Source organism: Seriola lalandi, unplaced genomic scaffold, assembly GCF_002814215.2.
Source record: "Seriola lalandi dorsalis isolate HSWRI2012SDOR001 ecotype SW California unplaced genomic scaffold, Sedor1 jcf7180002054360, whole genome shotgun sequence".
Classification (NCBI taxonomy): domain Eukaryota; kingdom Metazoa; phylum Chordata; class Actinopteri; order Carangiformes; family Carangidae; genus Seriola; species Seriola lalandi.
In genome coordinates, this window is record NW_019524913.1 from 366,338 (window position 1) to 392,257 (window position 25,920).

General features: G+C 40.1%; 1 protein-coding gene across 1 annotated transcript in view; it reads left to right on the plus strand.

Annotated features, from left to right (window-relative positions):
- The window catches only part of pou6f2 (POU class 6 homeobox 2), a 68,379-nt gene extending 44,512 nt beyond the window's left edge, over positions 1–23,867 (plus strand). The window contains exons 5-9 of the mRNA XM_023408325.2: positions 3,503–3,640; positions 8,693–8,902; positions 10,819–10,972; positions 15,269–15,437; positions 20,304–23,867. Of these exons, the coding sequence (XP_023264093.1) occupies positions 3,503–3,640; positions 8,693–8,902; positions 10,819–10,972; positions 15,269–15,437; positions 20,304–20,811 (1,179 nt within the window). The 3' untranslated portion in view covers positions 20,812–23,867. The remainder of the gene's footprint in view (positions 1–3,502; positions 3,641–8,692; positions 8,903–10,818; positions 10,973–15,268; positions 15,438–20,303) is intronic.
- Positions 23,868–25,920: the final 2,053 nt, after the last annotated feature.

The window sequence follows — 25,920 nt, forward strand, 5'->3', positions numbered from 1 at the left end:
CCCCCCCCCCCCCCCCCAAAAAAAAAAAGCAATTAAGTTTAAAATGGCCACATGAAAAGAGCAAAACCAAGAATAAACTCCAGTTAGTTTGTGCCAGACAATTTTAGTTTCCAGGGGTCTCTCCACGGTTTGCGGGGACGCTATTTTTCCCTCTATTCCTGAGATTACACGGGTTGCTGCACCAGGTGACCCTTATGGTCAAACAGGCGACGGAGAGCCTGCTGGAGTTTAGATTCCCTCCCCTTCATAGCGTACGGAGAAAAGATTCATTTTTTAACAATTTGCAGGGTTTTTTTTCCTGTCAGAGACATTTATTTTGTGTTTGTTGATCCCTGTGTAACCCTGTATATTTGGCTATATTAAACTGTGATAGTGCAGAGAGTGATAGCAGTTGTGGTGACTAAAAGGTGACAAGATGATGTCACGGGATATAATGGAGGCTTCGGCAGTGCCAAAGTTTGCAGCTTCACAGCATGGGGATGTAATAACAAAATCTAAATTCTCAAACATTTCTTTAACACATACACTGACTTGTGTTGATTTTAGCATTTGTGCTATCCTGCCGTTTGTGTGGATGACCAAAGTGGTCTATGCTGCTGAAAATCCTCTTGATGCCCTTTTCATGGCGAATGAAAAGAAAGAAACACAATGGTTAACATGCAGGGTCTGCAAACTGGAAGATCACTGTTTATCTCCTCCAACACATGCAATCAGTACAAATGCTAGGCCAGGTCTGTCATTTTGTGCCTCCCGCCGAGGTGTTGAGAGGAGTCACCGTGGCGGAAAATCACCTGTTTAGGTGTTGAACACAGCCTCGCCTCTCCTTATTCCTGGCTCTCCATCCAACTGCTATCCATATTACCCAGTGCCAGGAGATGCAGCAATAAAGCTTGCTCTCTTTTCACCTAGATTTGCCAGAATAACATAGCACCTGAAAGGGCTATCATCGAATGAAACACAATGATAATATTTCAAATCAATCCGAAAGCTTTTCCACCAGCCTATCACTCACACAATGACACCAAGCGCAGCAGATTTTCAGGGAGACTCTGGGTGTGCTCCTCTGAGCAGAGCACATTATCTGTGTGTTGATCTGTAGTCTCTGTTTAACTGGCCATGTTGTCTTTTTTCTGTGTTCCCATTCACAATCACACCACCTATAATACTCTGTTTTCACCAACACAGTCACTATTTTATATTCACAGCCTCTCTCACCTAAACTAACACAGCAGCTGCTCTAGGTTTTATTTCTTCTTCTTCTCAGCTACCGCTTCTACTTCTACTCCGGTCATGAGTGAAAGGGATATTAACATCGGACTGTAAAGAATTACCAGTTCACTTGCTATGTGTTTTGCTTAGACGTGTGCTTCTTGGTATATGAGCTTGATAGCTATTTAACACAAAACTCTTCTGATCTAAATCATTAAGAAAATGTATATTTGTGCGCTGTGTTGAGGTGGAGATGTTGCAGCTTTCTTGTCCTGCTGCTTTTCGGAAGTCAGAGATGAAATCGTCTTCTTTTGTCTCTTCCAACAAAATATAACTTTTGCTATTTTTCACCACAATAAAGGCAAATTTACCACTGATGTGTTTGTGATAATGATAATAATAAAAACTAATACCAAAAAATAATCAGTTGTACTTTTATCAAGCTGTTTAGAATATATCAGTTAAGGCTGGGTAAAATGGTTGAATCGATACAGATCACAATATGGCAACGGTTTTTACAAAGTCACATGTAAAATGACCGTAATGATTTTCAGAGAAATAAACTGTGTACAATGGTTATACATTACATGAAAACAAGCTCTTCTAGTTTGCCTGGAATCATTAGTTTAGACAGCAGAGATAACATGATATAGTCTAATAAAAGCGTCAGACTAATACATGAGTTAAAATTTCTGGCAAAGGACAGTTTGGTAAATTTTGGAGGATCAATCATGAACAAATATCACTCTAAATGACAGATTTCAGGATATATATTGTGTCATATGATAAATAAGTGCCTTTTCCACTGTTGATGATGGAATGAATTATCAGAGCATAAAAAACCCAAAACTGCTCAATACAGCGTTATTTTAAAATACATACAGGCTTCTAATCTAATGTTGACTTGACTGAGATTCTGCTATCCAGCTGTCAGAATCAGCCTCCTGCTTTTTCAACATCAGAGATGTTAAGATTTCCGAAGGACGACCACTGGACACATAAAAGACAATCTTGCGATTATCGAGGAAAAACTGGATGACTTTCAGACGAGGGGAGGCAATATCAATCACGGCCAATTTGAGGCCACCAACATGAAATATGATTTCATAAGACAAATGCAGTGTCATTCTTAATGTGCTTAACCTTTACTGTCAATGAAAAAGTATTGATTGCTCGGTGGCATTTTTTCATCATTTGATTTCAGAAAGTGTAATAATATATGGTGGTGGGGTAAGATAAAAGATGAATGGCAGCTGAATGATCTCAGACGAACAAAGCTGAATTCCCTGCAGAGTGCAGAAAGTGTCGAAAAGTTTATGCTTCAGTAGAAGGATTTTTGTTACAGCACATTGTATTTTACATAAACTTAATAGCTATATATGTAACCCATGCAGTCCTTTTATGTTATTTTAAGTCTTTTTTATAAACTCTACTTTTGATTTCAGCAGTCTTGTTTGAATATGTAGCCGACCAGTATTAGCAGCAGGGAGCAGACAGCCTGCTTCTAAGCAGTGTTTCTATTATTTCTCTATTCTGTTGAGTAATTGGGAGGTCTCCTATCTCTTCTTCGTCTTTGATCTACTTACTCAACCTAATAAGACTTTGCTCTGCTGCACTACAACCAAATCAGCAGTGCATTTTCAGCCCCCTAATAAGTGGTTAGCTTGATTTATATAGGTAATCTTGGCGATGTGGCGGGGCTCTACAGCCTCTCCCCGACGCAAGGAGCCTCTTTTCACAACCACGGGCCAGACCAGATGAGTCCATTACAGCAGGGCTAAAGATGGTCATTTAACCTTCAAAAGTAACAGTGTGCTACTGCATCATGACACAGGAGGAATTCTTAGTCGAAGCGTATTGAAGCGGTTGACGATACAGTGATGCATGGCCACACTGCCCAGCTCTATTGTGAGAGCGGGATGCTGTTGGGCCATTGCTGCGGGTGGAGAGACTCGGCTCGGCCCGTGGGGAGCCCCGGGGGCCAGAGGAAGCACTTAGAGTGGTAAAATGGCCACTTATTCACAGCCACCCTCCCGTTCTCACTGCTCCTCCCTACCCTCGAGCCTCCCACTGGGTTCAGGAGCACAGACCTCCGGGAACTGTATGATGGACTGCGTAGCCCGCTCGCTGCAGTTAGCCTATCCTGGCCTTGGCGACAAAGAATCCAAGAGCGAAGGCCCCCACACCAAGCTTCGACTCCACTTTTTTAGAATTAGCATATTACTGGTAAACATCTGCGCTGGTGACATTAACCGATAGCAGTCTTGATGAATGATTTCTTCTCCCTCTCCAGCTGAATCCTCTGGCCAGCCAGGCGGCAGTAGCAGCAGCAGCAGCTATGGGATCAATCGCTGGTTCTCAGGTGTTTGGCAACACCCTGTCAAACCTGCAAGGAGCCACCGGGCAGCTGGTCACCAATGCACAAGGACAGGTGAGTCCTGTACGTTAGACGCTAAGATGCAAAAAAAAAAAAAAACTTAATGAATGATCAATTATGTATACAGCTATTTGAATACTCCAGAGAGAAAACAGTTGCATTGGTAAATGGTCTGTGAAATATGTTTCTGGACCATCTATCATGCAAGTATGTGCAGCTCCAAATAAAACTTGTATAGTATTTCTGATCTTTCTTCATAGATTTCTAGTGTTGTCTCTCTGTGTTGTCTTGAAGCAGTTTGCCTACAGTCTAGTAGCCACCCTACAATATATTAAGCTTTTTGGGAATAAACAAAGCCCCTCTTTCTCTTATCCGCATGCGCCTGTCGCAGTAAAATGCTGACCTTGTCATATTTACAGGGTGGCTGCAGAATTGTTCCATCAGTAGCCAGAGGCTTGAACGATGATGCTTGTCATTGTGGGGCCCTATCTAATGAATCATCTTATCGCAGGTGCACACAGCACATATTAAAGGAAAATTGTATGGACAATGTGCCCTTTCACGCCACTCTGTTATTTACCTTAACCCTTGTTCGTCTTTTAACACTTGCACAGTCTTCATAGCAGAAGGTTGACAAAAATATGGTGAAACCGAAACAGTAGTTGTTATTTGTTACCACTAAAGAATATGCAAAAAAAAACCCAGCTGATTTTGAATTCTATACTTGACATTTAACCTAACAGAGTTGTGTTTCAGTACCACCAGTGTGACCACGGTTCACTGTTTATTGTTAAGTGTTGTCTGTGTGTGAGAGCTTGATGCTAAACGTCGCAAATGAGACAGTATGGACTTCCCTGGCTCACACGGTGCCTGGAGCACTGGGGACAGATCACTGTGGATATGGACTTGATGGGATGCTCTGTGCTTTTGTAGTGTCTTGGCGGCTGACACTGCCTGACATAATCAGGTCACAGACACGGTCAAAGCCCTGGGCTACAGCCTTTGCTCCCCACCTCATTATTCCACAGCATTATTCAGACGGAGGGCTCTGAAACATGCGCTACCCTATCAGAAGGTCCCGCCTCCCCCTTCCCCTCAACACAGAGGAGATTATACAGGCTAATACATACCTCAAACAAGGCTGGAGGTCCAACAAACATGCTCTGAGAAGTTATGCGAGCCTGGAAAAACCACAAAACATGAGGCAGAGGAGCAGCTTTTATCAATTTTGGTTTATATTAATTGATAACTGCTTTTATCCATTCAGGGTTGTATTTACTTGGAACAATCTTTATCATCTCGGTGCTCTACTAAAACATCTTCCCTTGAAATTAAAACATGGTATACCGTCTTTGACCCCTTAATTTCCTCTACAACTCTGTTAGAAGAACTTTTTCATAAGCAAGAGCTCTGGGGACCTTGAAAAGTGCCAAGTTTGATGGACGTTTGGAGTTCAATATGTTTTTAAACCTTAATTATATTGGCCCAAGCCTTTTTATTCTCCAAGGAGAATCAATGAGGCTCTTTCATCCCCACCACCTCTGCAACAGTGATTAAGGCTGTGGATAAAAGCCAGAGTATTGTTAAGTTACTCTCATTCCTCATATTTTTTTTTCATTTATGAATCTGTGGCATTTTCATGAACATCTTCTATTCAGTACTAATTCTGACTTCTCCTGCAGCTTAATGTGTGAGTAAAAACTAAGGTGGAGGGGCGTCGTGTGGCGTAGTGGTCTAAGCAGGCGCCCCATGTGTAGAGGCTACAGTCCAGCTGCAGTTGGCCCCTGTTCAAGTCCCGAAACGGTCAGCCTTTGCTGCGTGTCATTCCCCCTCCCTCTGCCTCCCAATTTCCTGTCTCTCTCTACTATCCTGTCCAATAAAGGCACAAAAGCCCCCCAAAAAAAAAAACTGAGGTGGAAATAGCGACATTAAGGGCTATTTCATGTAGCGAACAATACATGCTGAAAGGTGTAACCCTCCCTGAAATTACATTAACCTCAGTGCCTCAGTTTTATGTAGGAAAGCCCCCTCCTCCCACTGTGCTAGCCATCCTTTGTATTCCCAGCATTCCCAGCCTTTGGTAAGGCCTTGAGCCCCCTGGGTAGACAGTGAAGGCACTAATGCAGAGAACAACAGGTTATGAACACATGCACTGTTAACCTGCTAAGCAAGTTAGCTTGTAAAGCAGCTGAAGCTGAACCACAACACAAGCGTGTCCTGTTGATGGGAGCTTCCAGCCCTTAGATCAAGTGCAGCCCCAGTGTAAACTGCCATTGGCCTTGCAGTTGTAAATCTGCAACCATTGATTATTTTCGTTATTCACTTCATCTGTCAAAGCCCTACAAGTTCCCAGGTTGCTTGTTTTGTCCAACTAACTCTCCAAAATCCAAAGATGTCACACACATATAATGACATAAAAAACAAAAAAGGAGGAAATCCCCACATTCGAGCTGCTGCCACCAGCTGATGTTTGATATTTTTGATGGATAAATAACTTATGTGATTAATCCATGATCAGGACTGTTACAGATTAAGTTTCTGTTGATCAGCTAATTTAATCATTGATGAACTAAACTCCCGTATCTGTATATTTGAGAAGATAAAACAAAAAGTGTTCTGTACAACGTCTTAAAACGGATACCCAGGAAATGTCTCGCGTCCGCCGCATCATTTGAGTCCGCTTGTTTTAGGCTCTGATTTGCTCTGAATGTTAGCTCTTTTGCACTTGTGTGTTAACACGAGTCCAAAACTTTCCAAACATTTTTCCTCTCGGGTCTCAATTCGCCGCATGTACAGTGGAGGGGAGAAAATGGGCAGAGATATTGCCTGGCGACCATGGCTAAAGACACAGATTGACCTGGCTGGAGAGATGAGATGACATTTCTGTGGAAACAAGAGCAGCATAATCTTAATGAGTTCTGCTGGGTGGAGAGAGGCACTTTACTCACATGCCAAACTGGAGCGCAAAGCAAACGCAGGAAGCCAAACAAAGGAGGAGAAACTGGAGGATAACTGAGAAGAGGGACCTGAAGGCTGCCTATTTATGAAAGACTTGTTCATTGAAATTGCACCTTAAGAAACACAAAGCCAAGGGTTTTGACAGAAAAACTGATATCTCCGTCAAATGCAGCTGTTCGGTAGAGTAACTGAAATTCCTACTGGTTGTTTGAGAATACTGCAGTTTTGGAAGAATAGATTGGAACACTGAGCCGAGCAACTTCTTTAAAATATATCATTAAGAAAAACAAAGTCTAACAATCTGACCAATAACTCTTGCACCTGTTCGACACTCAGTGCTGTATTGAGGCTCCATGCCCTTCCCCCAGTTATGTTGAAATAAAAACTCTACCATAATAACCATTAGGTTATTGCACAATAAAGTCTTCCCATCTGTCTATAAGCTAACGCTCAGACAGATGACTACACTAAGAACTCTTCCTGAAGAAGATCTTTGTGACACCGCCATGAAACATCTGCCTGAGATATTCGGATGGAGAAGCATTGCTTGGTGGGACAGGGACGAAAGCTAAGCTGTCAGTTGCCTGCTCTTTTATTATGCTTATAGAACAACCACTTAGTCCAATGACGATGAATAATTGAGCGGAACAAGTTCCCTGCCACTGTGGCATGCAAAGCGGGATCAGTGGGACTCGGGAGACACGAGCGTCAGGCAGGGCAATAAAATATGCTAAGTGGCAGGAGAGCATTACAGGGAATTTGTGAAGCCGGCGCAGAGAGAGAGATAAATTATCTCTCCCCTAATGCGAAGCAACGTAAGCAAATGAGCCGTGGCAGGGATGAATTACAGATTGTCGGCCCACCTATCTCTGACTGATCCCTCCCTATTATGTCAAGGAGACGGGAGAGAGGGGAGGTGGACCAGGCGCTGAAACACATCAGTGGTGGCGAGAGACTGCGAAGGCAGAGAAGGCCCAGTTAATGCTACGTGAGAGCTGTTTTGAGCTGGTTTGGGGTGAGGTGTAGAAGTTTGGACTAAAATGTAAATTTAAAGACTCAAAGACAGTGCAGTCTTAGCAAAAGTAGCTTTTTGCCCAGTTGCCAAATAACAGAATTTAGAATGATGGGCGTCTCATCCGTGTTGAGCTGTTCTCTGCTGTAATGAGGTTTGGTGGAGGAGCGCTGTCAGCGGGGAGGCCAGAGAAACGGCTGCTCAGGAGCTGCCCAGAACCAGTCCCCAGATGACATTAACCTTCATCATGGTGAAGAGGCACTAAGTCCCCCTAAAGCGCCACTCTTGGCCACACTCTGGCAGCTCTGAGAGCTAAAACGCTGCAGTGACACTCTGCCGCCCCCTTTGATCTGCCCTTCCTGATTACAGCGACAGAGGAGAGGAGAGCAGCGGGATGGAAGGGGATGGAGGAGGGGTGAAGTACCCCTGGGACCCTGAGAGTTGAATTAGAAACACAGGGTCCCGTCTCACTCTCTGATGCACCTCTTTTCTCCCTCTTATTGTTTCTTTTCTTGTTCATTCTTTCTACTTCTTCCTGTTTGCCTGTGTGTGTGTGTGTGTGTGTGTGTGTGTGTGTGAGTGGGGGGGGGGTGAAATGGGGGACTCTCAGCAGCCACACTCCTTCTCAGCAGAGACAGACAAAGACACTTAAGCACAAACACACACACACACACACACACAGAGTCACACATACACACACACACACAGTCACACACACACTCATCCCGGTCTTGGCCTGGTGATGGATAATACAGTCAGTGGTGTGCACCATCACACACACAGGTATTCAGCGCTGACCTTTGCAGTGTGCTCCCAGCAGTCTGCTTTGCCTTCACTTGCTCTTGCCTGTAAAACCACCTCAGTGACAGATGATCAGTGAACAATTGTGCATGTTTCTCTCTCCAAATAACACACAGACCAACTCAAAAACAGAGTACTCTGATTAGCCTCATAACACAGCGAAATGACCAACTCACCTTTTGTTTCTGATCACATCCAAAAAGCCCCAAAAAAACCGTCTCACAGCGGCAGAGATCATTGAGACTGATACCTCCAGTAGCGTTACCCTCTCTGTTCCTTCTTCTTCTTTTTAAAACAGCCCAGCTGATTTCATCTCCTCTCTACCCCCTTTGTAGATAATTGGAACAATCCCACTGATGCCCAACTCTGCAGGGCCCTCCAGCCAATCAGGGGGGGGCAACCCAGCACTGCAGGTACAGCCAATTACACCTCAGCTTCTGACCAACGCTCAAGGCCAGATCATCGCCACAGTGATCGGCAATCAGATCCTGCCTGTCATCAACACCCAGGGAATCACACTGTCACCAATCAAGCCTGGACAGCAGGTAACATATACGCCGACGGACAAACGCACACATGTGTAAAGGAAGATAAATGGTAAAACAGCTCATTAATTTCTTAAACTGATGTTCCAACGATGATCAAGAGCTGAATGTAAAACTGTTGAATGAGCAACACCTAGTGGAGTCAGACTAGAGCTCCGTTTATTCATAGAAGAAATATCCAGCACTGCTACTCAAGTCTGTTTACACTAAGCACCTTATATGTTTCCCGCTTCAACATTCATAATGCTCATTTGCATCATTCCACTTAGAAAATTGTCGTCTTTGGTACAAAGTGTGTGTGTGTGTGTGTGTGTGTGTGTGTGTGTGTGTGTGTGTGTGTGTGTGTGCGCCTATTCATGTTTGGAATGCACTTGTCAGCCAACCTTTCAAACTTAGTCTCAGGGAGACTGCTGCGCCCCTGCAGAGCCCAAACTCCCCCCCCAAAAAACAAAACAACACTTTTCATCACTCCACTTAAAACTCAAACACTCCTGCCTCTGTTCTCCTCCTCTTTCCGTTTCACTCTCCTTTTCTCCTCCTCTCCTTCTTCAATCACACACTCCAGCCTTATGATTTGTCCTCTCTGACCTGAACTACAAGTATTTTGTTTTGATTTAAAGGAAAGCGCACCAAACACGCAAGTTGTCTCTTTTTTTTTCTTCTTTTTTTTTTTGCACACTACATTTGAGCTCATACTGTAAGTGTAGAAACTCAGACTCAAACATTTTCTCCTCCCAATTTGAAGATCTATACTGTGCTCGAGTGTGGAGCCAGATGCATGCACACAACAATGAAAATGTTATTGACTTGATAATGACAATGTCAGCACAGAATTACAGGGTAAAAGTTCACATTGGAGGCACATACAGTGCTGAATGGATGAACTCTCAGCAGACGGACACCTAATTGTGGCTCTCTGAAACTCCAGATCATACTCTTGAATGAATTAATGCATTTGTAATAATGTTTATGCTTTTGTCTCCACTTCAAAGCCTGCATGTACACATTGTTCCACAGGCATAATTTACGGTTGTCAGAGCCTGCAGTCTAGAATATTTCAAGTGAAGCTAGATAATTCTCCGAGCCTGTCAACAGTCCTGACAGTGTGTGCATCGCTGTTGACACCCCCCACCATCCAAACAAACACATGCCACAGAGAAAATAATTAATAGCAAAGAAGGAGAGGAGAAGTCAGCCCAGCTTATGGCGGAGACAGCTTTAAAAGTGAAGACGTACCATCTTGATCTTGTAAAAGCAATTCAAATGTGCATAAAACATGAAAATACATCGTTTTCTCGCCATCAGAGCACGTAGCTTGTGGATCATGAATTATGTTTGATATGGGGACTGCTGTGTCCACATGTTTTTATTTCGGAGTCAGGCTGCCATTATTAGCATCTTCACACGCCTGATGACGAGACAGAGGACTCTAATTGTCATGAGCTGTTCCTCTTCTGTAAAACTGAGTGTATTTCTGCAGAGAAGCTATTATGAAGCTCATAGAGACAGTGGAGTGCCTGAGCTGAACCAGCATCTACTTCCTTTTAGACTCTCAATGGCTCCTGGAAACATAAACCACTGCGGCAGCCTATTGAGCAGACTATTGACCTTATATTCTGCTCTGTCAGTCTAAATACGGCAGGCAGTAATTAACATTTATTCATCATCGGGTACAAGGTAAATCTCATTATATTCAGCTGCTAAGTGGCTAAATTAATAGCTGTTGATTGGTTGATTAGATTTAATACTATAGCTCAATCACCATAATGACATGATTACTATAAATGATGGTTATTATGATGATGTGCAGAGGAAATAATGGATGTTGTTCTGTACTACACGCTGTCGATATGTTGTATCAGCTTGTGTGTTGTGTGTGTGTGTGTGTGTGTGCGCGTGTGTGCGTGTGTGTCCAGCTGCCTCAGGCTCAGCAGGCACAGACAGGCCCTGCATCATCTCAGCCCAACCTGCTACACATGCCCCACAGACAGAGTCCTCTCCACCAGGCCTCCTCCTCCTCCTCCACCTCCTCCTCTTCCTCGGCTCTCAGCGTGGGGCAGCTAGTCAGCAGTAAGTGTCCGACACAGCTCACAAAAACACAACAGGCTTTCAGATACACGGAATAAAGAACCGTATCCCTGTTATTGTTGTTATATGACCGGATGTGTGCAGTAAAGGGCCGGGACACTAGTACCATACCACTAGTAGAATTTAGCCATGCAGACACTTCCTCAGTATAATAGAGTCGAAAGAGCATTTTGTCTCTCATTGTCCTGAGTACTCTGAATGACCCACACAAAAATGCAAAAGTCTCCTTCTCAAGATTGATTTGTCATTTGACTCCTCGTAGTTTTATTTTCTTAAAAGATCAAACTGGCAGTGTATCATACTTTTGTTTCTGTCAACAAATCCCATAAGAGCACTGAAACCAACGATGCATTAGTGCACCTCTCAATATTTTCTGACATCCTTACAGTACTCTGTCTGTGGTAAGCTCATTCATTCCTACTGAAGACATAAATCCTCTAAAACAGGTCACAAATATATAGTCTCATTAAAAATAAAAAAAAATAATTAAATCATTTCCTAAAACAGCTGGGCACTGCAGTTTTTTTAAACAAACTCTTCCCAAACAGTAACTAGAGCATTTGTTTGGGACTATTTTCAGCAGCGGATTAACATTTGGTGCTCTAGTGAGTATTTACAGCAGCAGGAGGGCATATGTAGGATTCAATCAAAATAAAGTCAAGTGCCTATGTTCATGGTAATGAAGGAACATGTCAACCAGTGCAACAGGGTGGATCACTGATGTGTTGTAATAGATTTGGTTACATAGGCAACACTTGTTATTTGGATCAGTTCATTCTTAGTTCTGGTCTATTCATGGGGTTTACAGTCACCAGATGTCTTTTTAAAACAACTCTACAATACTTTTTAGAAAGTTTAATTGACCGGCCTTATGATTATTTTTTCTCTTCTCAAGACACTGACACTCATTCCCAGACAATTCTTGAAACAAGTTGATTTCTATTAGAAACCAGTTGAAAGACCTTTTTCACTTGTTTGAGAAAAATACTTTTAGGCTTAAATATACTCATAAATGACATGATAAGATGATTTTAATTTTAACCACTTTGTATCAAACATACAGTCCCTCTTAGAAAATGAAGGCATTATGTTGTGTGTATAATCCAGCGTAACAGGAACAGTTTCTGGAAAGACATGTAGCTTTTTTAAATGTGATTTTTGAATGTTTTAAGTGCCACAATTCATATTAAGATTGTGGCAGAAATGATAGAGCAAATAAAACCAAAACTGTCTGGTTAGCTAGAAACAACCAGAGGTAAGAGAATAAAAATGTCTTTTTGTAGTTTGGGTGAACTGTTCCTTTAACAGCACTGGCTGGAGATCCAGTATGTGGAGTCGGTACCTGCGTTACTCTCCGTGTGGACAGCTTTTGACTGATCCCCGCCTCCTACGATTGTTTTATTTTTCCCGACTGTCATATCTTTGGTTTATTAGACGATCCAAACTGGCATGTGTAATGTATAATGAACATAAGTTTCATTCTCCAAATGCGTGGGCCTTTGGCAGAGCCTTATAAATCACTGGGCCACAGCCTGTCAGCATGTAGCTACTGCCTTTAAAAACTCAGCTTTATTCACATAAATTTCATTTGTCAGAGTCGATTCCGCTAAACTCCATGTAAACTCATTTCAAAGGCAGCTACAGTGCCACTGAATTTAATAAAAAACAAGTCGCCATTGATCAACTTGTTGTAGACATTGTGTTTAGTTTATGTTTACTTGTAGCTCGGAAAATATCCGATAAACCATTTTTGAGTCTGTACAAAATCATTGTGGCTCAGTTCTGCGGTAAATAGAATTAATGTTTTATGCTGAGTATGAGCCATATCACTTCCTCTCAATGTCACTTACAGCAAATATATATACGCAAAGAGAAATCCCATGACAGAATGAGAGTCGTCACTAGCCACAAACAGTGCCAGAAACAGATTAATAAAACTGAGAATGTCTGTTACTGTTATTTGAAATAATCAGATGGGAAATGTCAATCATAAAGACGAATGTCAGCAGTATTTTGTATCAGGGTTGTTTGTATGTTTATTTTTATTCATCTGGAGAAAGGCACCTGATCACTCATGCTGTTTTTCAGCAACAATCTTTTTAGCGTTCATTTCCTGGGTGTGATCAGTCCTCTGACGGCTGCCAATGAGCAGCTGCTCTGCAACTAAAGACATTAAAACGCCTTGCTCAGCTGCATTTTCACTCATTTATACCTGGTAATAACATGCAACCTGTATCCGGATATCTGACCTGGATAAGGAAAACACACACGTTAATGCAGGTGTAAATGCACGCAGAACACAATGTGACTGGACTGCAATCAGATCATCCGGATCACATCGTTGGTCTGTCTCGCATTGCAGTCAAACCTCAGCCAGGTGCAAATGCAATCTGAGCTGCATGAACACAATCTTGAACCTTTCAGTCATTTGGGGGGGGGCAGCAGAAACAGGTTACGAACACAACACTGACATATCATCACCATATGACCTTTTAAGTTGATATAGTAAAAGCTGCTCATCTACACACCCAGTATTTACAGACATTTACTACATCATTCATTGTGAGTCGTGTTTGCGGACGACTGATGAATATAGGTTCAATATTCATCTTTGTTTAGCTCTGTTCTGTGTTTGGACTCGACTTACTCCTGAGGGAAATATGCTGCTCTTTAGCTGCTAAATGCTCCACTGTGTTCACTGGCTAGTTGCTAACTGTGTCTTGCCTGCTGTTTGTTGCTCAGCCTGTTTGTTGACAAGTCGGCAGCATTTATATCCAGATTTCTAACTTTTAGACTCGTAGCTCACAACTGGTGGGTTTCAGCTGCAAATATCTTCATCATTTAGTCAAGTTCAGGTGGATTATAATCATTTATACAAAAAGAATAACAAATAGGATTTTACTTTAAGTTAAAGACAGTTAAAAGTTGACTGCATTGTGCGACATTAAGTGCTGGCACATAATACCATGAGGGAAGGGAACATTTTTTTCCTCATTTCCCTTTTCGGCAAACAAAAGAGGGTGTTTAACTTGGTACACTGGTAATTATTAAGCTTAAAGCGTAAATTGATTTGTCTCCGTTGTTTCTGTGTTTTTTAAATTGACTCTTCATTCTGTTTGTTTTGTAAAAGATTTACTCCACCATTATTATCATTGTTTCAAATGAAATTAGAAGAGGTTTAAATCGAAAATCAAGTTTGGATTGTGACTTAATGTCTAAAGAAAAATATGGATCCAGAGGCTACACCAGTTGCTGTTCCAGACAACCATTAGTCTTTCCAAGCACTAAGTAAATAGCCTCCACTGGGAATGATGAAGAGATGCTCATCAATGTGGAGATGATGGGACCCGAAGCTGTGAGTGCTCATCCCTCCCATTTCAGTCGGCGTGGAGTCTCTAGTCCCTCATCTTCCAAGTGTTCACACGTCTGGAGCACGCCGCATACGCTACACGTCACTTATGAGGCACAACGAGATGGCAGCCCCATAGATTTTTGCTTAAATACGCTTGGAGGATTCCTTTAATAATTCATTGATAATGACCAAGATGAATAATTCAGAGGCACAAACTTTGCTTTAGTAAGCAGGATGCCAGGGCACCTGACATTGATGTACAATGTGAAATCACTTTTTATTAGCAGGGAAATTCTTCAAAATGCTTCTGTGAAGTTTTTCAGATCTGCTCAAATGCAAAGATTCACAAACGGCATCTCTTTGTGTAAAGAGCGTTTCTGTCCGACCGGAGCTGGTTATCGTTTGTGTGTGAGGCTCGCTGCTGGTTTCGGAGGCCTGAACTGTCTTCACTTAGGGTCAGACGGATGAAATAATGTCTTTATACATTCTTTAATGTTTATCTGAGAGAGCCAGCTTCAGAGTATATGTGTATTCATACAGAAAACTATAACACTACAGTATCTATCTGCTGCAGATCTATCTGTCTATTGAATTAACAAGCTCTGCGGCATGTGTTTTTGTCCATATGCTTTTGTGTGCACGATTAAAGATTTACACTGGCAAGTCAGAGCCATGACACGCCTGTATTCATACCTCGGATGAATTTATGCTTCAAAACATCTTTCAGATACATCTAGTTTACAGCATGAGGGCAAAGACAAATAATAAGTTCTAACCCAGACCAGGACTTTTTTTCCTTTCTTTTTTTTCCCGTTCTTTAGAGGCGATCATGATCACATATGGCTGAATGGTTGCTTCTGGAAAATGAGGCAAGCGACGGAGGAGCACAGGGCTAATAAAAATGAGATGTGTTTGTTGTATTGTAGACCCGCAGACCGCCCCCAGCGAGGTGGACGGGGTCAACCTGGAGGAGATCCGTGAATTCGCCAAAGCATTCAAGATCCGCCGGCTGTCCCTGGGCCTGACACAGACTCAGGTGGGCCAGGCGCTCAGCGCCGCCGAGGGGCCGGCGTACAGTCAGTCTGCCATCTGCAGGTAAGGGCAAACAAAGAAGAAAAAGATCTCACAATAAACGGCTCATTATTTCCAATCAGTTTGTCCTGATTGTGTCAAACGGAAGCAGATGAAGTTGTGCGGCCTCAGTGAGTTGCGCGGTGCTCGTAGCGTCCATCTCTTTTTCATTCCATGTTTTCACAGACATTATTAAGATATTAAAATACATAATTGACTATCACCACCCCGACAAACGAAAGCTCTCATGTCTGTACTTACCCTTCCTCCCCTCCCTCCCTTCTCACCCGCTGACATGACAGCCTCGTGTTACTTATGCAAAATACATACACAAGTATTACACGGAGCACTTAAAGCATTTAATAATTACTAAGGCCCGTTGCCTTTCACTCCGCCTGAACATGAGAGAGCTTGACGGCGATGATCTGTTAATAAGATTGCCATGTTTTACTGCTGCCACGAGGACAGTTTAGTCATAAATGGTGCATTATATATTCATGAGACAATCAGACAATCAGTGTTTCATCCCTACTGTTGTTCCACTTGACTAACATTTTCCATGAAGATGCCAAATGAGCCGCGTTTTCCTTTCAAGGCAGAATAATTGGGCTACATCATGTCCCAATATTAATTTTTTAAGAGAACTAAATAGTGTAATCTTTTATGCTCAATGTACAAAAAACTATTTTCTGTGTAAAATTAACTAAAGAGTCAACAAATGTAAGTTAATGTTTTATGTCTTTTCTAAAGTCAAATACATCTGAGCATCTTAAAAACACACACACACAGACTTTAGCACAATCGCTGCCTGTTTTGCGTCACGAAGTCCCCTCTGTTTTCAGTGAAATTCCTGTATTAATTTTAATGTCCCTCTGCAATGCGTGTGCTTTGCTGATGACCGGTGCTGTTGATGTGACACAGCGCTGCCACGCACTTTTAAAAATTTCATTACATCAACATCAAACGTCCGATAAAATGTGAAACAGCGCAGGGGCCGGGGTTCTTATGAGGCCCGGCCTTCTCCGACTAATGTTTAAAGTCTTGAAATCACACATGAAATATTTACAGCCAGGCATAATTCAAATATTTATAATATACATTAAAAGCCATTAGCCTCAAAAATAAACACTCGGTGGGCTGTTATTCATGCCGTTAAGACGATTTTTTTTTGTTTGTATGACATTGGACATGACATCCTGATGTTTTAAGCAGAGGGGCAAACTTCACATGCTTTACTTTAGTTAACATCAACACAGACATGAAGTTTGAGGGGAAACGGGACGTCACAGTAGCTCAGGGGCTCCGGCTCTGAACCCAGACAGTGAACAGACACTGACAGATGCTTCCATCTTGTCTCCTTTCATTGCTCAGTCTGTTTCCAGGATCGTTATTAGTTTATCTAAACAGGCACAGGCATTACATGGGGGGGCATCATCAAACCAATGATGTGCCAGTCTGTCCTCCTTTTGGCTCAAATTTGAATACAAAAATATTCAGAAGGAAATGATTTGATTAAAATTAAAGGCTGATCATCCCATTTATCATTTTAATTACATGATTTAAGATAGAAAACATTAATAACTCGCCTTAATTAATGAGTCACACTGCTTAGAATTCAGTGCACCATTATAAACTCTATCTGTCCTCATTAGTTTAATCTTTAAAACGATACATTTGACCCAGCATAAATAAACATGACCAGAATTATTTAACTAAATAATCAACAGGAACACAACCAGCTAAAAAAACACAAAGACATATTTCATGACTGGCCCCAAGTAGGGCTCAGCAATAAACCACCTTCACCTTACATTACATACACTTACACTATAAATCTTTTACAGACAAAATTTACTTACACTGCAAGATCAGGTTGATTCAAATTTTTTTTGGATACAGCAGCTGAAATCAAAACTTTTTCGAAACCTCACATTGAGGAATTTAAAATATTTTTCCTACAAAATCTATTCCCTAGTTAATAGTCAATAGTAATATTTAAGCTGGGAAATACTGAATCAAAAACTAAGAAAAAATGTAAATGAGAGCTAACTAAGAATGTGACGGAGCATTTGTCAAAGATGAACCTTTTGATATATTTATTTTTATATCATATTATCAACATGTTACGGAATAATAGTTCATGTTGAAATGAATTGACTCCTGACAGATCAATATATCATTGTATCGTCATTCCTACCTGACAGTTGCCAGAGACGCATTTCACTTGATTTTCAAAAAATGTTTCTAAACACAATTCTGATATTAAAATGAAAATATCACAAGTTAAAGTGAATCTGCTCGTTTATCTGGATACAGATTTTAGCTCACATCCTCCAGTCCTCTGATGTGAAGTATATCCCTCTCAGATAGGTCTCTCTGATTTGCTTAAGACTCATGAGTGTAAACCCCGAGGCAAAGTGTAACTCAGCTCTGAACATACAGCACGTATAAGCAGAGCTCCTAAGGTTCTTTTAAGAAGAGCCAGAGAGGCTGCAGGTGCATTCAGGGCCATTTCTCCCTCGTGCTGATGCACTAGAGGAGGGAGTGCATACCCCAGCTGAGCAGCTCTCAACTCATTTTAGTATCTGCGGTTCCTGTTGATCCATGAAATGTCCTGTCTCTGGTGACTCTTCATATTTACTAATGTATTCCCCGCAGTATGGAGCTCTCCTCTTTCCACTGTTTAGGAGGAGGACGGGGTTATAAATAATAACGCCTGTCGACAAGCAGGAATGCACCAACGAGGTGTAGAAACAGAGGAAGTTCATGCATGCATGGGCATCTCGGCCTCACTGTTGTTGTCAGCAGCAGCTCACCTCGCCATTAAAAATGTCTTGTGTGCATTGTTTGTTCCACAGAGAGCAGAGCTTTCTTCTGGCTCTCCACTGTCTCTCCATCACTTCAGGACGTATTTCACTAAAAGCATCCGCACACGTCACGCTCCTGCTCGTCCCTTAAAGACATTCAGACAACACATCGGATTTATTGATTTAATCAGGTGTGGAAATCAGCGGTTGTAAGAAATCAACTTTCCATCTATTGATGGAAGCATTATGTTTTTAAAGGCTCTTTAAATGTGATTTCCAGCTGTTTTTTTTAGTAGTTAGTTTAATAATTGACTAATTTGTGTTTCACATGGATGGAAATGTATATTTTATTAACAGTGCACCATTATACACTCTGTAAGTTGTGGTGCTCATTACGTAAATGATTAAAAACGAACATTTGGCCCAGTATAAGTGAATCACTTGATAATCAGCAGACGTACACGACCAGCTATTAAAACATAAACATGATATATGATTAAATTCAGCCTTACAACTTCTGAGATCAAGATGCCTTTGCAAAAAGACACATCAGAACAAATTGCATATAAATTCACACAATCGCACACAGACGCAGTAATTTTAATGTATTATTAAAGAATATCAGCAATTACAGCTTTAAAGGGCGTGTGAGTTCATTCCAGTAGGAAAGATCCGGTCTTTGATTGTGGATTTAGTCCTGATATCCTCCGTTCATAAAACAGTTACTGTAATGAAATGTCTAGACAGTTTAAGTAACGGCTATATTCACTGGTTAGAGTCTAACTGATGACTTTTGTAGCTTGTCCACTCCGTGTCTTTCTACAATGTTTTCTGTCTCATGTCGACTATAAAGGAAAGACGAGACAAGACAAAAAAAAAAAACAAATCATAAACCCGAAGAGAGACTTAAATCCATCCAATCAGATCAGTTTTATCATTTCAACTGCAAATCCTGTAAATAATAGTCCGACTGATAACTGTTATCAGTCTGACCAAGTCTTCAGTTTATAAATATATTACTAAAACTTTCCAAATGGTCAAAGTGTCACAGTTACAATCTGTAATCACCATATTTAACGGATCCTCATCAAAAATATGTTGATGTTACTAAAATAAGTCATTAGAATCAACTTCAAATGAACCGAGTCTTCATTTGTTTTTAGACGCCATAAAAACCATTTAAACCCAATTGTAAGTCTCGTTCGTTTTGCATGAAACACATTCCTTTCCCTCAATACAAACATTACAGGTATGAGAGTTATCCTTTCAAAACCCAACGTCATCTTCATCATATCTAATTCACATGCCACACACTCTTCCTGTTAATACATCAGGCAAAAGCACCTGGCAGAGTCACTGGGCTGCCAACAGGCAGTGTTTTTTAGAAAAAGCTTCATTCTGCATTCTTACTCAGACTTGATAAAATGCAGAGTCTTTGTGAAGTCAGAATTATGTGTCACGCAGCCGTAAGGTTGCAGAAACCTTCAGGATTAAAGTGTGTAAATGTATTCTTATTAAATATAAAATGAGAGGTTGTTAGAGGATGAAAGAAAGTTTGAAAAATGTATTAAATGTACATTTTGATTAATATTTCAAGCTCTTTTTGTAAATAAAAGATGGTGCCATATTTAACTGCATGCATTAGTGGATTTTTTTTTTTGGTTTTTATCACCTGAGGGAAAGAAATGGGATATTTGACAGTAATTCCTGTTTTGTTTTTCTGTTGATTTAACTTTGAAGTACAGTATTTAAAACATTTAGTTAGATGTTTGGTATGTTTTTTGGTTCAACTGGACCTGACTTTAGCCATTGGCAATATCTCCTTGCTCCACTATTGCCAATTTGGGACAGAGAACCACAGCCTCCTCCAGAAAATTAACACACCACTGGCAACCATCACCTCCAGCTGCTGCAGCTGAGGTGTTTCCAGGTACAGAACACAGAGGAGTTTGGCTCGGACATGTACCTGGATGCTAGTCTCAGTCCCTGTGGCATTCTGGTTGAGGAGACTAAAAGGCAGGCAGCTTATCCCTTGTTCTGGCAGGGCACCTAAGTAAGATTCTTTTTTCTCAATTCTCCCCAGACACACCATCCTGAGAAGCCACTTTTTCCTACCACAGGAAGCCCAAGAGAACACTATAGGTAGCAGTCTGACAGGCAAACTGAACCCTGGCCTTTTATATCCTGCCAGGTTTGAGAAGTTGGACATCACCCCTAAAAGCGCCCAGAAGATTAAGCCCGTTCTGGAGCGCTGGATGGCCGAGGCTGAAGCCCGCCACCGATCCGGCATGCAGAACCTGACTGAGTTTATCGGCAGCGAGCCCTCGAAAAAACGCAAGCGGAGGACCTCTTTCACCCCGCAGGCGCTCGAGATCCTCAACAGCCACTTTGAGAAGAACACACACCCCTCTGGACAGGAAATGACGGAAATAGCAGAGAAACTGAACTATGACAGGGAGGTGGTGCGTGTCTGGTTCTGCAACAAGAGGCAAGCCTTGAAAAACACAATAAAGCGTTTGAAACAGCCCGAACTTGGCGCGGCTGCACCAATGGACCCTCTCACTGATTCTCTAGAGGAGCTCCCGAAATGAACGAGCCCTCCGACGAAGAAAAAGTGGAGTGGAAAAGTGGCAGCCATTAAAAACAACAAAGGTGGATGAACTCATCTTGAAATGAGAATTGAAAAATGTTCCCAGTCACCTGGAAGGACAGTCATGAGTTTGCAAACAAAAACTATGTGTTGTCAGTGTGATTACCACAGTTATGTAAATGACCTTGGCGAAACCAAAAACAAGAAAAAAGAGATTAATATCTGAGAATTATGTAAAAACATATGGTGTGCTGTTTCAAAGAGTTTTAGATTCTGGCCTTACAGACCAGACTATCGCCCAAATTTTGGTTCCCACAAGGAGGGATTTAGTAAAGAGATCATACCAAATCAAAACACTATTTACCAAAGTCTGTTGCATCTGAGTACTAAGAATAATTTTGTAATGTAAATGTGCTCTAAATTTTTACATTTGTACTGGCAAATCTAAGCTATATGTGTGAGGTTGAGTATACATTTTATCTTTGTCTCGCTTACTTTTTTCTTCATTGTTTGTATGTAAATATCTAAAACAAAAAAAAAGAAAAATGCTGTCTTCAGATTGAAATCACACTGATAAAGTTCTCTTTTGGACAAAAAAAAAAAAAAAATTACCTTTGCTGTTAAACAATTGCATAATAATGTTGTTTGCCTCTGATTTGTGTTTCATCTGCAAATATTTTCAGTCACAGTGTAACTTTGTACAACTTTTACAGGTATTTATTAATAATCTCATGAGATTGTTTCAGAGGACAGAGGGAGGGTAAATTAAGGACTGTCACGTGATGATGAAGATGATGATGATGGAGGAGGAGGAGGGGTTTCAGTGTCTGTCGAGTCTACTGCAGCTTTGTTTTGAGCTACTGTGTCATTCTGTTGCCAAAGCCTGATAGCCAAAGAACACATACACATTCAGCTCAAGGACTGGGGAAGATTTTACCTTTTTATTTATTTGTTCACATGGCTTTCTCCCCCCTTTTTCTAAAGTGTTTTACTCTGTGGGTCAAGTTTAACAAAAAAAAAACAACAAAAAAAAAAAAAACCACCGTCTTGTCAAACACTGCAACAGTGTCTGCTGTCATTTCTTATCGTGGCAATATAGAAAATGGGTTGGAAGAATTTTCTCTTAAGCAAATTTGCCTATGCATGCTTCAACTCAAACAACGTGAAGACGGATTATTTACAGACTTGGCTAAAATAGATTTCACCAGACAACCCAAAAATAAAAGAAATAGGCTACCTGAATTTTGCTAATATCACTGAAAATAACATATTTTTACACAATAAACCCTTTAATTACGCCCCAAAACTAAGTAAACGTTTGGTTGAAGCCTGTCTGTTGCCACTGACCAAACTACTGAGCTCATTCCAGTTCAGCTGTTTTTATAACCTGAATATTTCAACTCAAATATGCTTTTCTGCAAAGATAACTGTTGTTGTTTTCTTTATATTCTGCATTCCTCTCAGCTAGATGAAGGTTTACAATCAGCGTTCCTAATTGAAATGATTTCTACTACACTGAAGTGTTTAAAAACGGTTCATCTCAGCAGATTCTCTTGAAGATCTCATGCATGTGTGGTTATTTTTATCATAATTCGCATGGGTAGAAATGAATATTGAGTCCACCGATATGTTTATTAATTGACTCTCCGTGACAATACGACACTTTTGATTTTATGTGGTATTACTTTGTCAGAAATGTCAATATACCAGGCAAAAAAAAACTAAAAAAAACTCCTACACGGTCACTACTAATATCAGGCGCTTACAAAAACACATAGGGAAAGGGGAAAAAAAATAAAAATAGAGGTGAACATTGAAAATAAGTGTCAGATTTCAGAACAAGTGAACTTAATTTGAAGTGAGGTGAAATTTGATGCAATTTATTCAGAATCATGTGTCGGCTTGATGTCTGTCCTTCCATGTCACTTTGGTTATCTCAGTCTTTCAGTCCCCTGTGCACTGCTGTGTTCATCTTCACTGCCTGGAAAACACACACACACACACACACACACACACATACAAACACACATACACACTGAAAATGTAAGAAAACACATGAAAAAGATTCACTTATGTTTTTTACTGCATTTACACCAACAGATTTTATTTTGTTTCCAAGAGAGAAAAAAAAAAACAACAAAAAAATGTAACTTCAGGCAAATCTCGGGCCAAGAATTACTGCACCACCTGTCAGATAAATATATGAGAAAGCAGCAGTGGATCAGTTGTGAGGCTTAACAATAAAGCTGTAACCAAAACCAAAAAATAAAAGAAGACACAGATAGGAGTTATGCCTTCGTTCAACTTTTCAATGCTGGACCAAAGCTCTATAGTTATGCACATTGTACAGAGAAATAGATTCACGATGTTGACAATCTTTAAAAATCTGAGATAAAAATTGAAGAGAAGAAATGTACAGTAGTTCATCCAAGGTTTACCTCAGTACTTGTTCTTGTGAGAATCATACAAATGCCATACAAGCAGCAGCAGGTCAGAAAAGACAAATGATTATTCTGCACTGTGTCGTCGATGTTCACCTTCAACGTGGAGGGGGAGGCTTGTGTTTTATTTATTATTATGTGACACATGATTGTTTTATTTTTGTGAAGTGGTTTCCTGAGCCACATGTGACTCTCTGCTCATCTGTTTTATTATTGTATTGCATTATTTCTCATTCATTGTGACATCCACCTCTGTTTTCACAGACCTGTAGACCCATGTAGAGGAAAAGGAGATTACAGTAATGTTGCTCTTAACCCAATTAGGATGATTTGTTAATCACCTTTAAATACTTTTGTGAAATTTTACTAACACAGACAACCTGGTTTGACGTTTTGTTAATAGTCGAAGAACTTGAAACCAAAGCTGAAGAGCCTGCAGAGGTTGGTTTTCTTTTTTTCTTTTTTTATAGACTGAAAACTGTACTTAATCTATAGAGCAATATCTGTTTGGTCAGTTAAGCAGCACTTTGTGTATTTCTTAAAAAAAAAAAAAAAGCTTCAAGTCTGTCACATTGATTTGTACCATAATTAGTAATAAACAATTGTTTGACATGAATTTTGTGTCATCTTTTCAGTGGAATGTACATATTTGGTCAAAGCTGAGTTAAGGCAGGAATCTGACTTTTTGGCATTTATTTTACCATCTAATAAAAAATTATTATAAGAAATAAATGCATAATGTCTGTGAGACAAATATATACTGCTATAGCTAAAGCAGAAGAGCTACATCAATTGATAGCTATAGATAAATGTTAGCAAAGTAGATAGCCATGGCTGGTCTTCGGTAAAGCAAAAAATAAATTCAGTTTCGCTTTGTTTTTTTCTTAGGTAAGTGGAAACTATGATGAATTAACAGTATCCGGTGACGTACAGTAATTTATTATTGATTTAAATCTTGGTAATTCCATTTACGTAACTAACTCCACATGTTATGGAAAAAACAGATGAACTCCTGCTAAAGCTAACTAGCTAGTAGCAGTAAATGCGTTCTTAATAATCTCCAAATCACATATTAAAACGTATTTAACCACATATTATTGTATTATTGATTTTAATCTTGGCAATTCTGCTTGTTATTCCACATAATTATATTTGACACAAGCTAAATTAAATCATAAAAGACTAAACTAAACTGCTAATGGTAACTAGCTTAGCAGAGTGGCAACAACCATTAGGTTTTGGAATTTTTTCACTTCAACTAAAATAACATTTATAATGTATTACTTGTTAAATTGTATTATTGTATTATTTCAGTCTTGTTAATTCAATTTCTTACTTTACATTACTAAATGAGGAAGTTGCTAAATCCAGGGGAAAAAACACGCTGAATTCCTGCCGACAGTAACTTAGCAGAGCAGCCGTCACTAACTGCACTTCAGCTTTTTACTCTAACGAGAAGCACGCAATTTGGTGTTTAACTACTTTTAAATCACATATTTAAATGTATTTTAATGCAGATTAATGAATTTCTTATTGATCATAATCTTGGTAATTCTGTTTGTTTTTCAGCATAGCTAAATGAGGCAGTAGCTTTTATCTAAATCAAATCACGATAGAGAGAAAGGTTAGCCAAATTCCTGCTTAGCTAATATTAGAGTAACTGGCATCTCAGTTATTGATTCTAGTGGAAATCATGCAATTTGGTGTGATTAAGTTACCTTAAATCACATAGCCTATTTAAATGTGTTAAATTGTAGATTATTATTGATTTCAATCTTGGTAATGCAGTTTGTTGAGCTGCATAACTAACTGAGGCAGTAGCTAAATCCAATCATGATAAAGAAAAAATGACTAAAGTACTGCTAAATCTATCTCAGCATTTGACTACAATTTGGTGTAGTTAAACTAAACTAATTTAAATGTATTAAATCATAAATTCATTTTTAATTGATTTCAGTACACTTTAAATTTGAACGCTAGAAAAACAGAATACATGTAATCCCTATAACCATGGACTGATATTCAAAATTACAATTATTGTCATAGTTCAAACTAGTTCAGATGGATAAGAAATGTGAAAAATTTCATTAGCAGATCATGTTTTCCCTAAAGATTGTCAGAAGGCAGACCACTAGTTTTTATTGCAGGTCTACAATAAGTTCATTACAATATTTCTACATTTGTTATGCTTGAAAACTTTTTCTGTATTAGTGCTCTCTCTTTCTAAACCAGGATAGATGGACGGACGAATCCACTTTGATTTACAGCCATGAAATCAAAATCTTGTGTTCCGTAGAAAAAGAGTGTGATATAAGCTAAAGGCTCATGTAGAGGTCAAAAGTTTCAGTAACATACAAATATTCTGAAAACACTGCTGACTTCTCTTTTCATCTTTTCGAGCAACACGCAGAAGCTCAGTTATTGAGAACATCAAATAAAATCAAACTTGTGCTGACTCTCTCTCTTTGCGAGGTCATGTCCAAGTGCATGTTAAATCATCCTGTACAAACCTTCATGTTTAAGGTGGTATACAGTCGTTTGACATTTGACCTATTGCTGGTGGATAGATGAATGAATTTAACTGTCTATTTGATGCGTTTAATGAGAGAGGAGTCAACAAACAAAAAAAAAAAGAAAAGAGTCGTACATACAATATTTAGCAATTTATT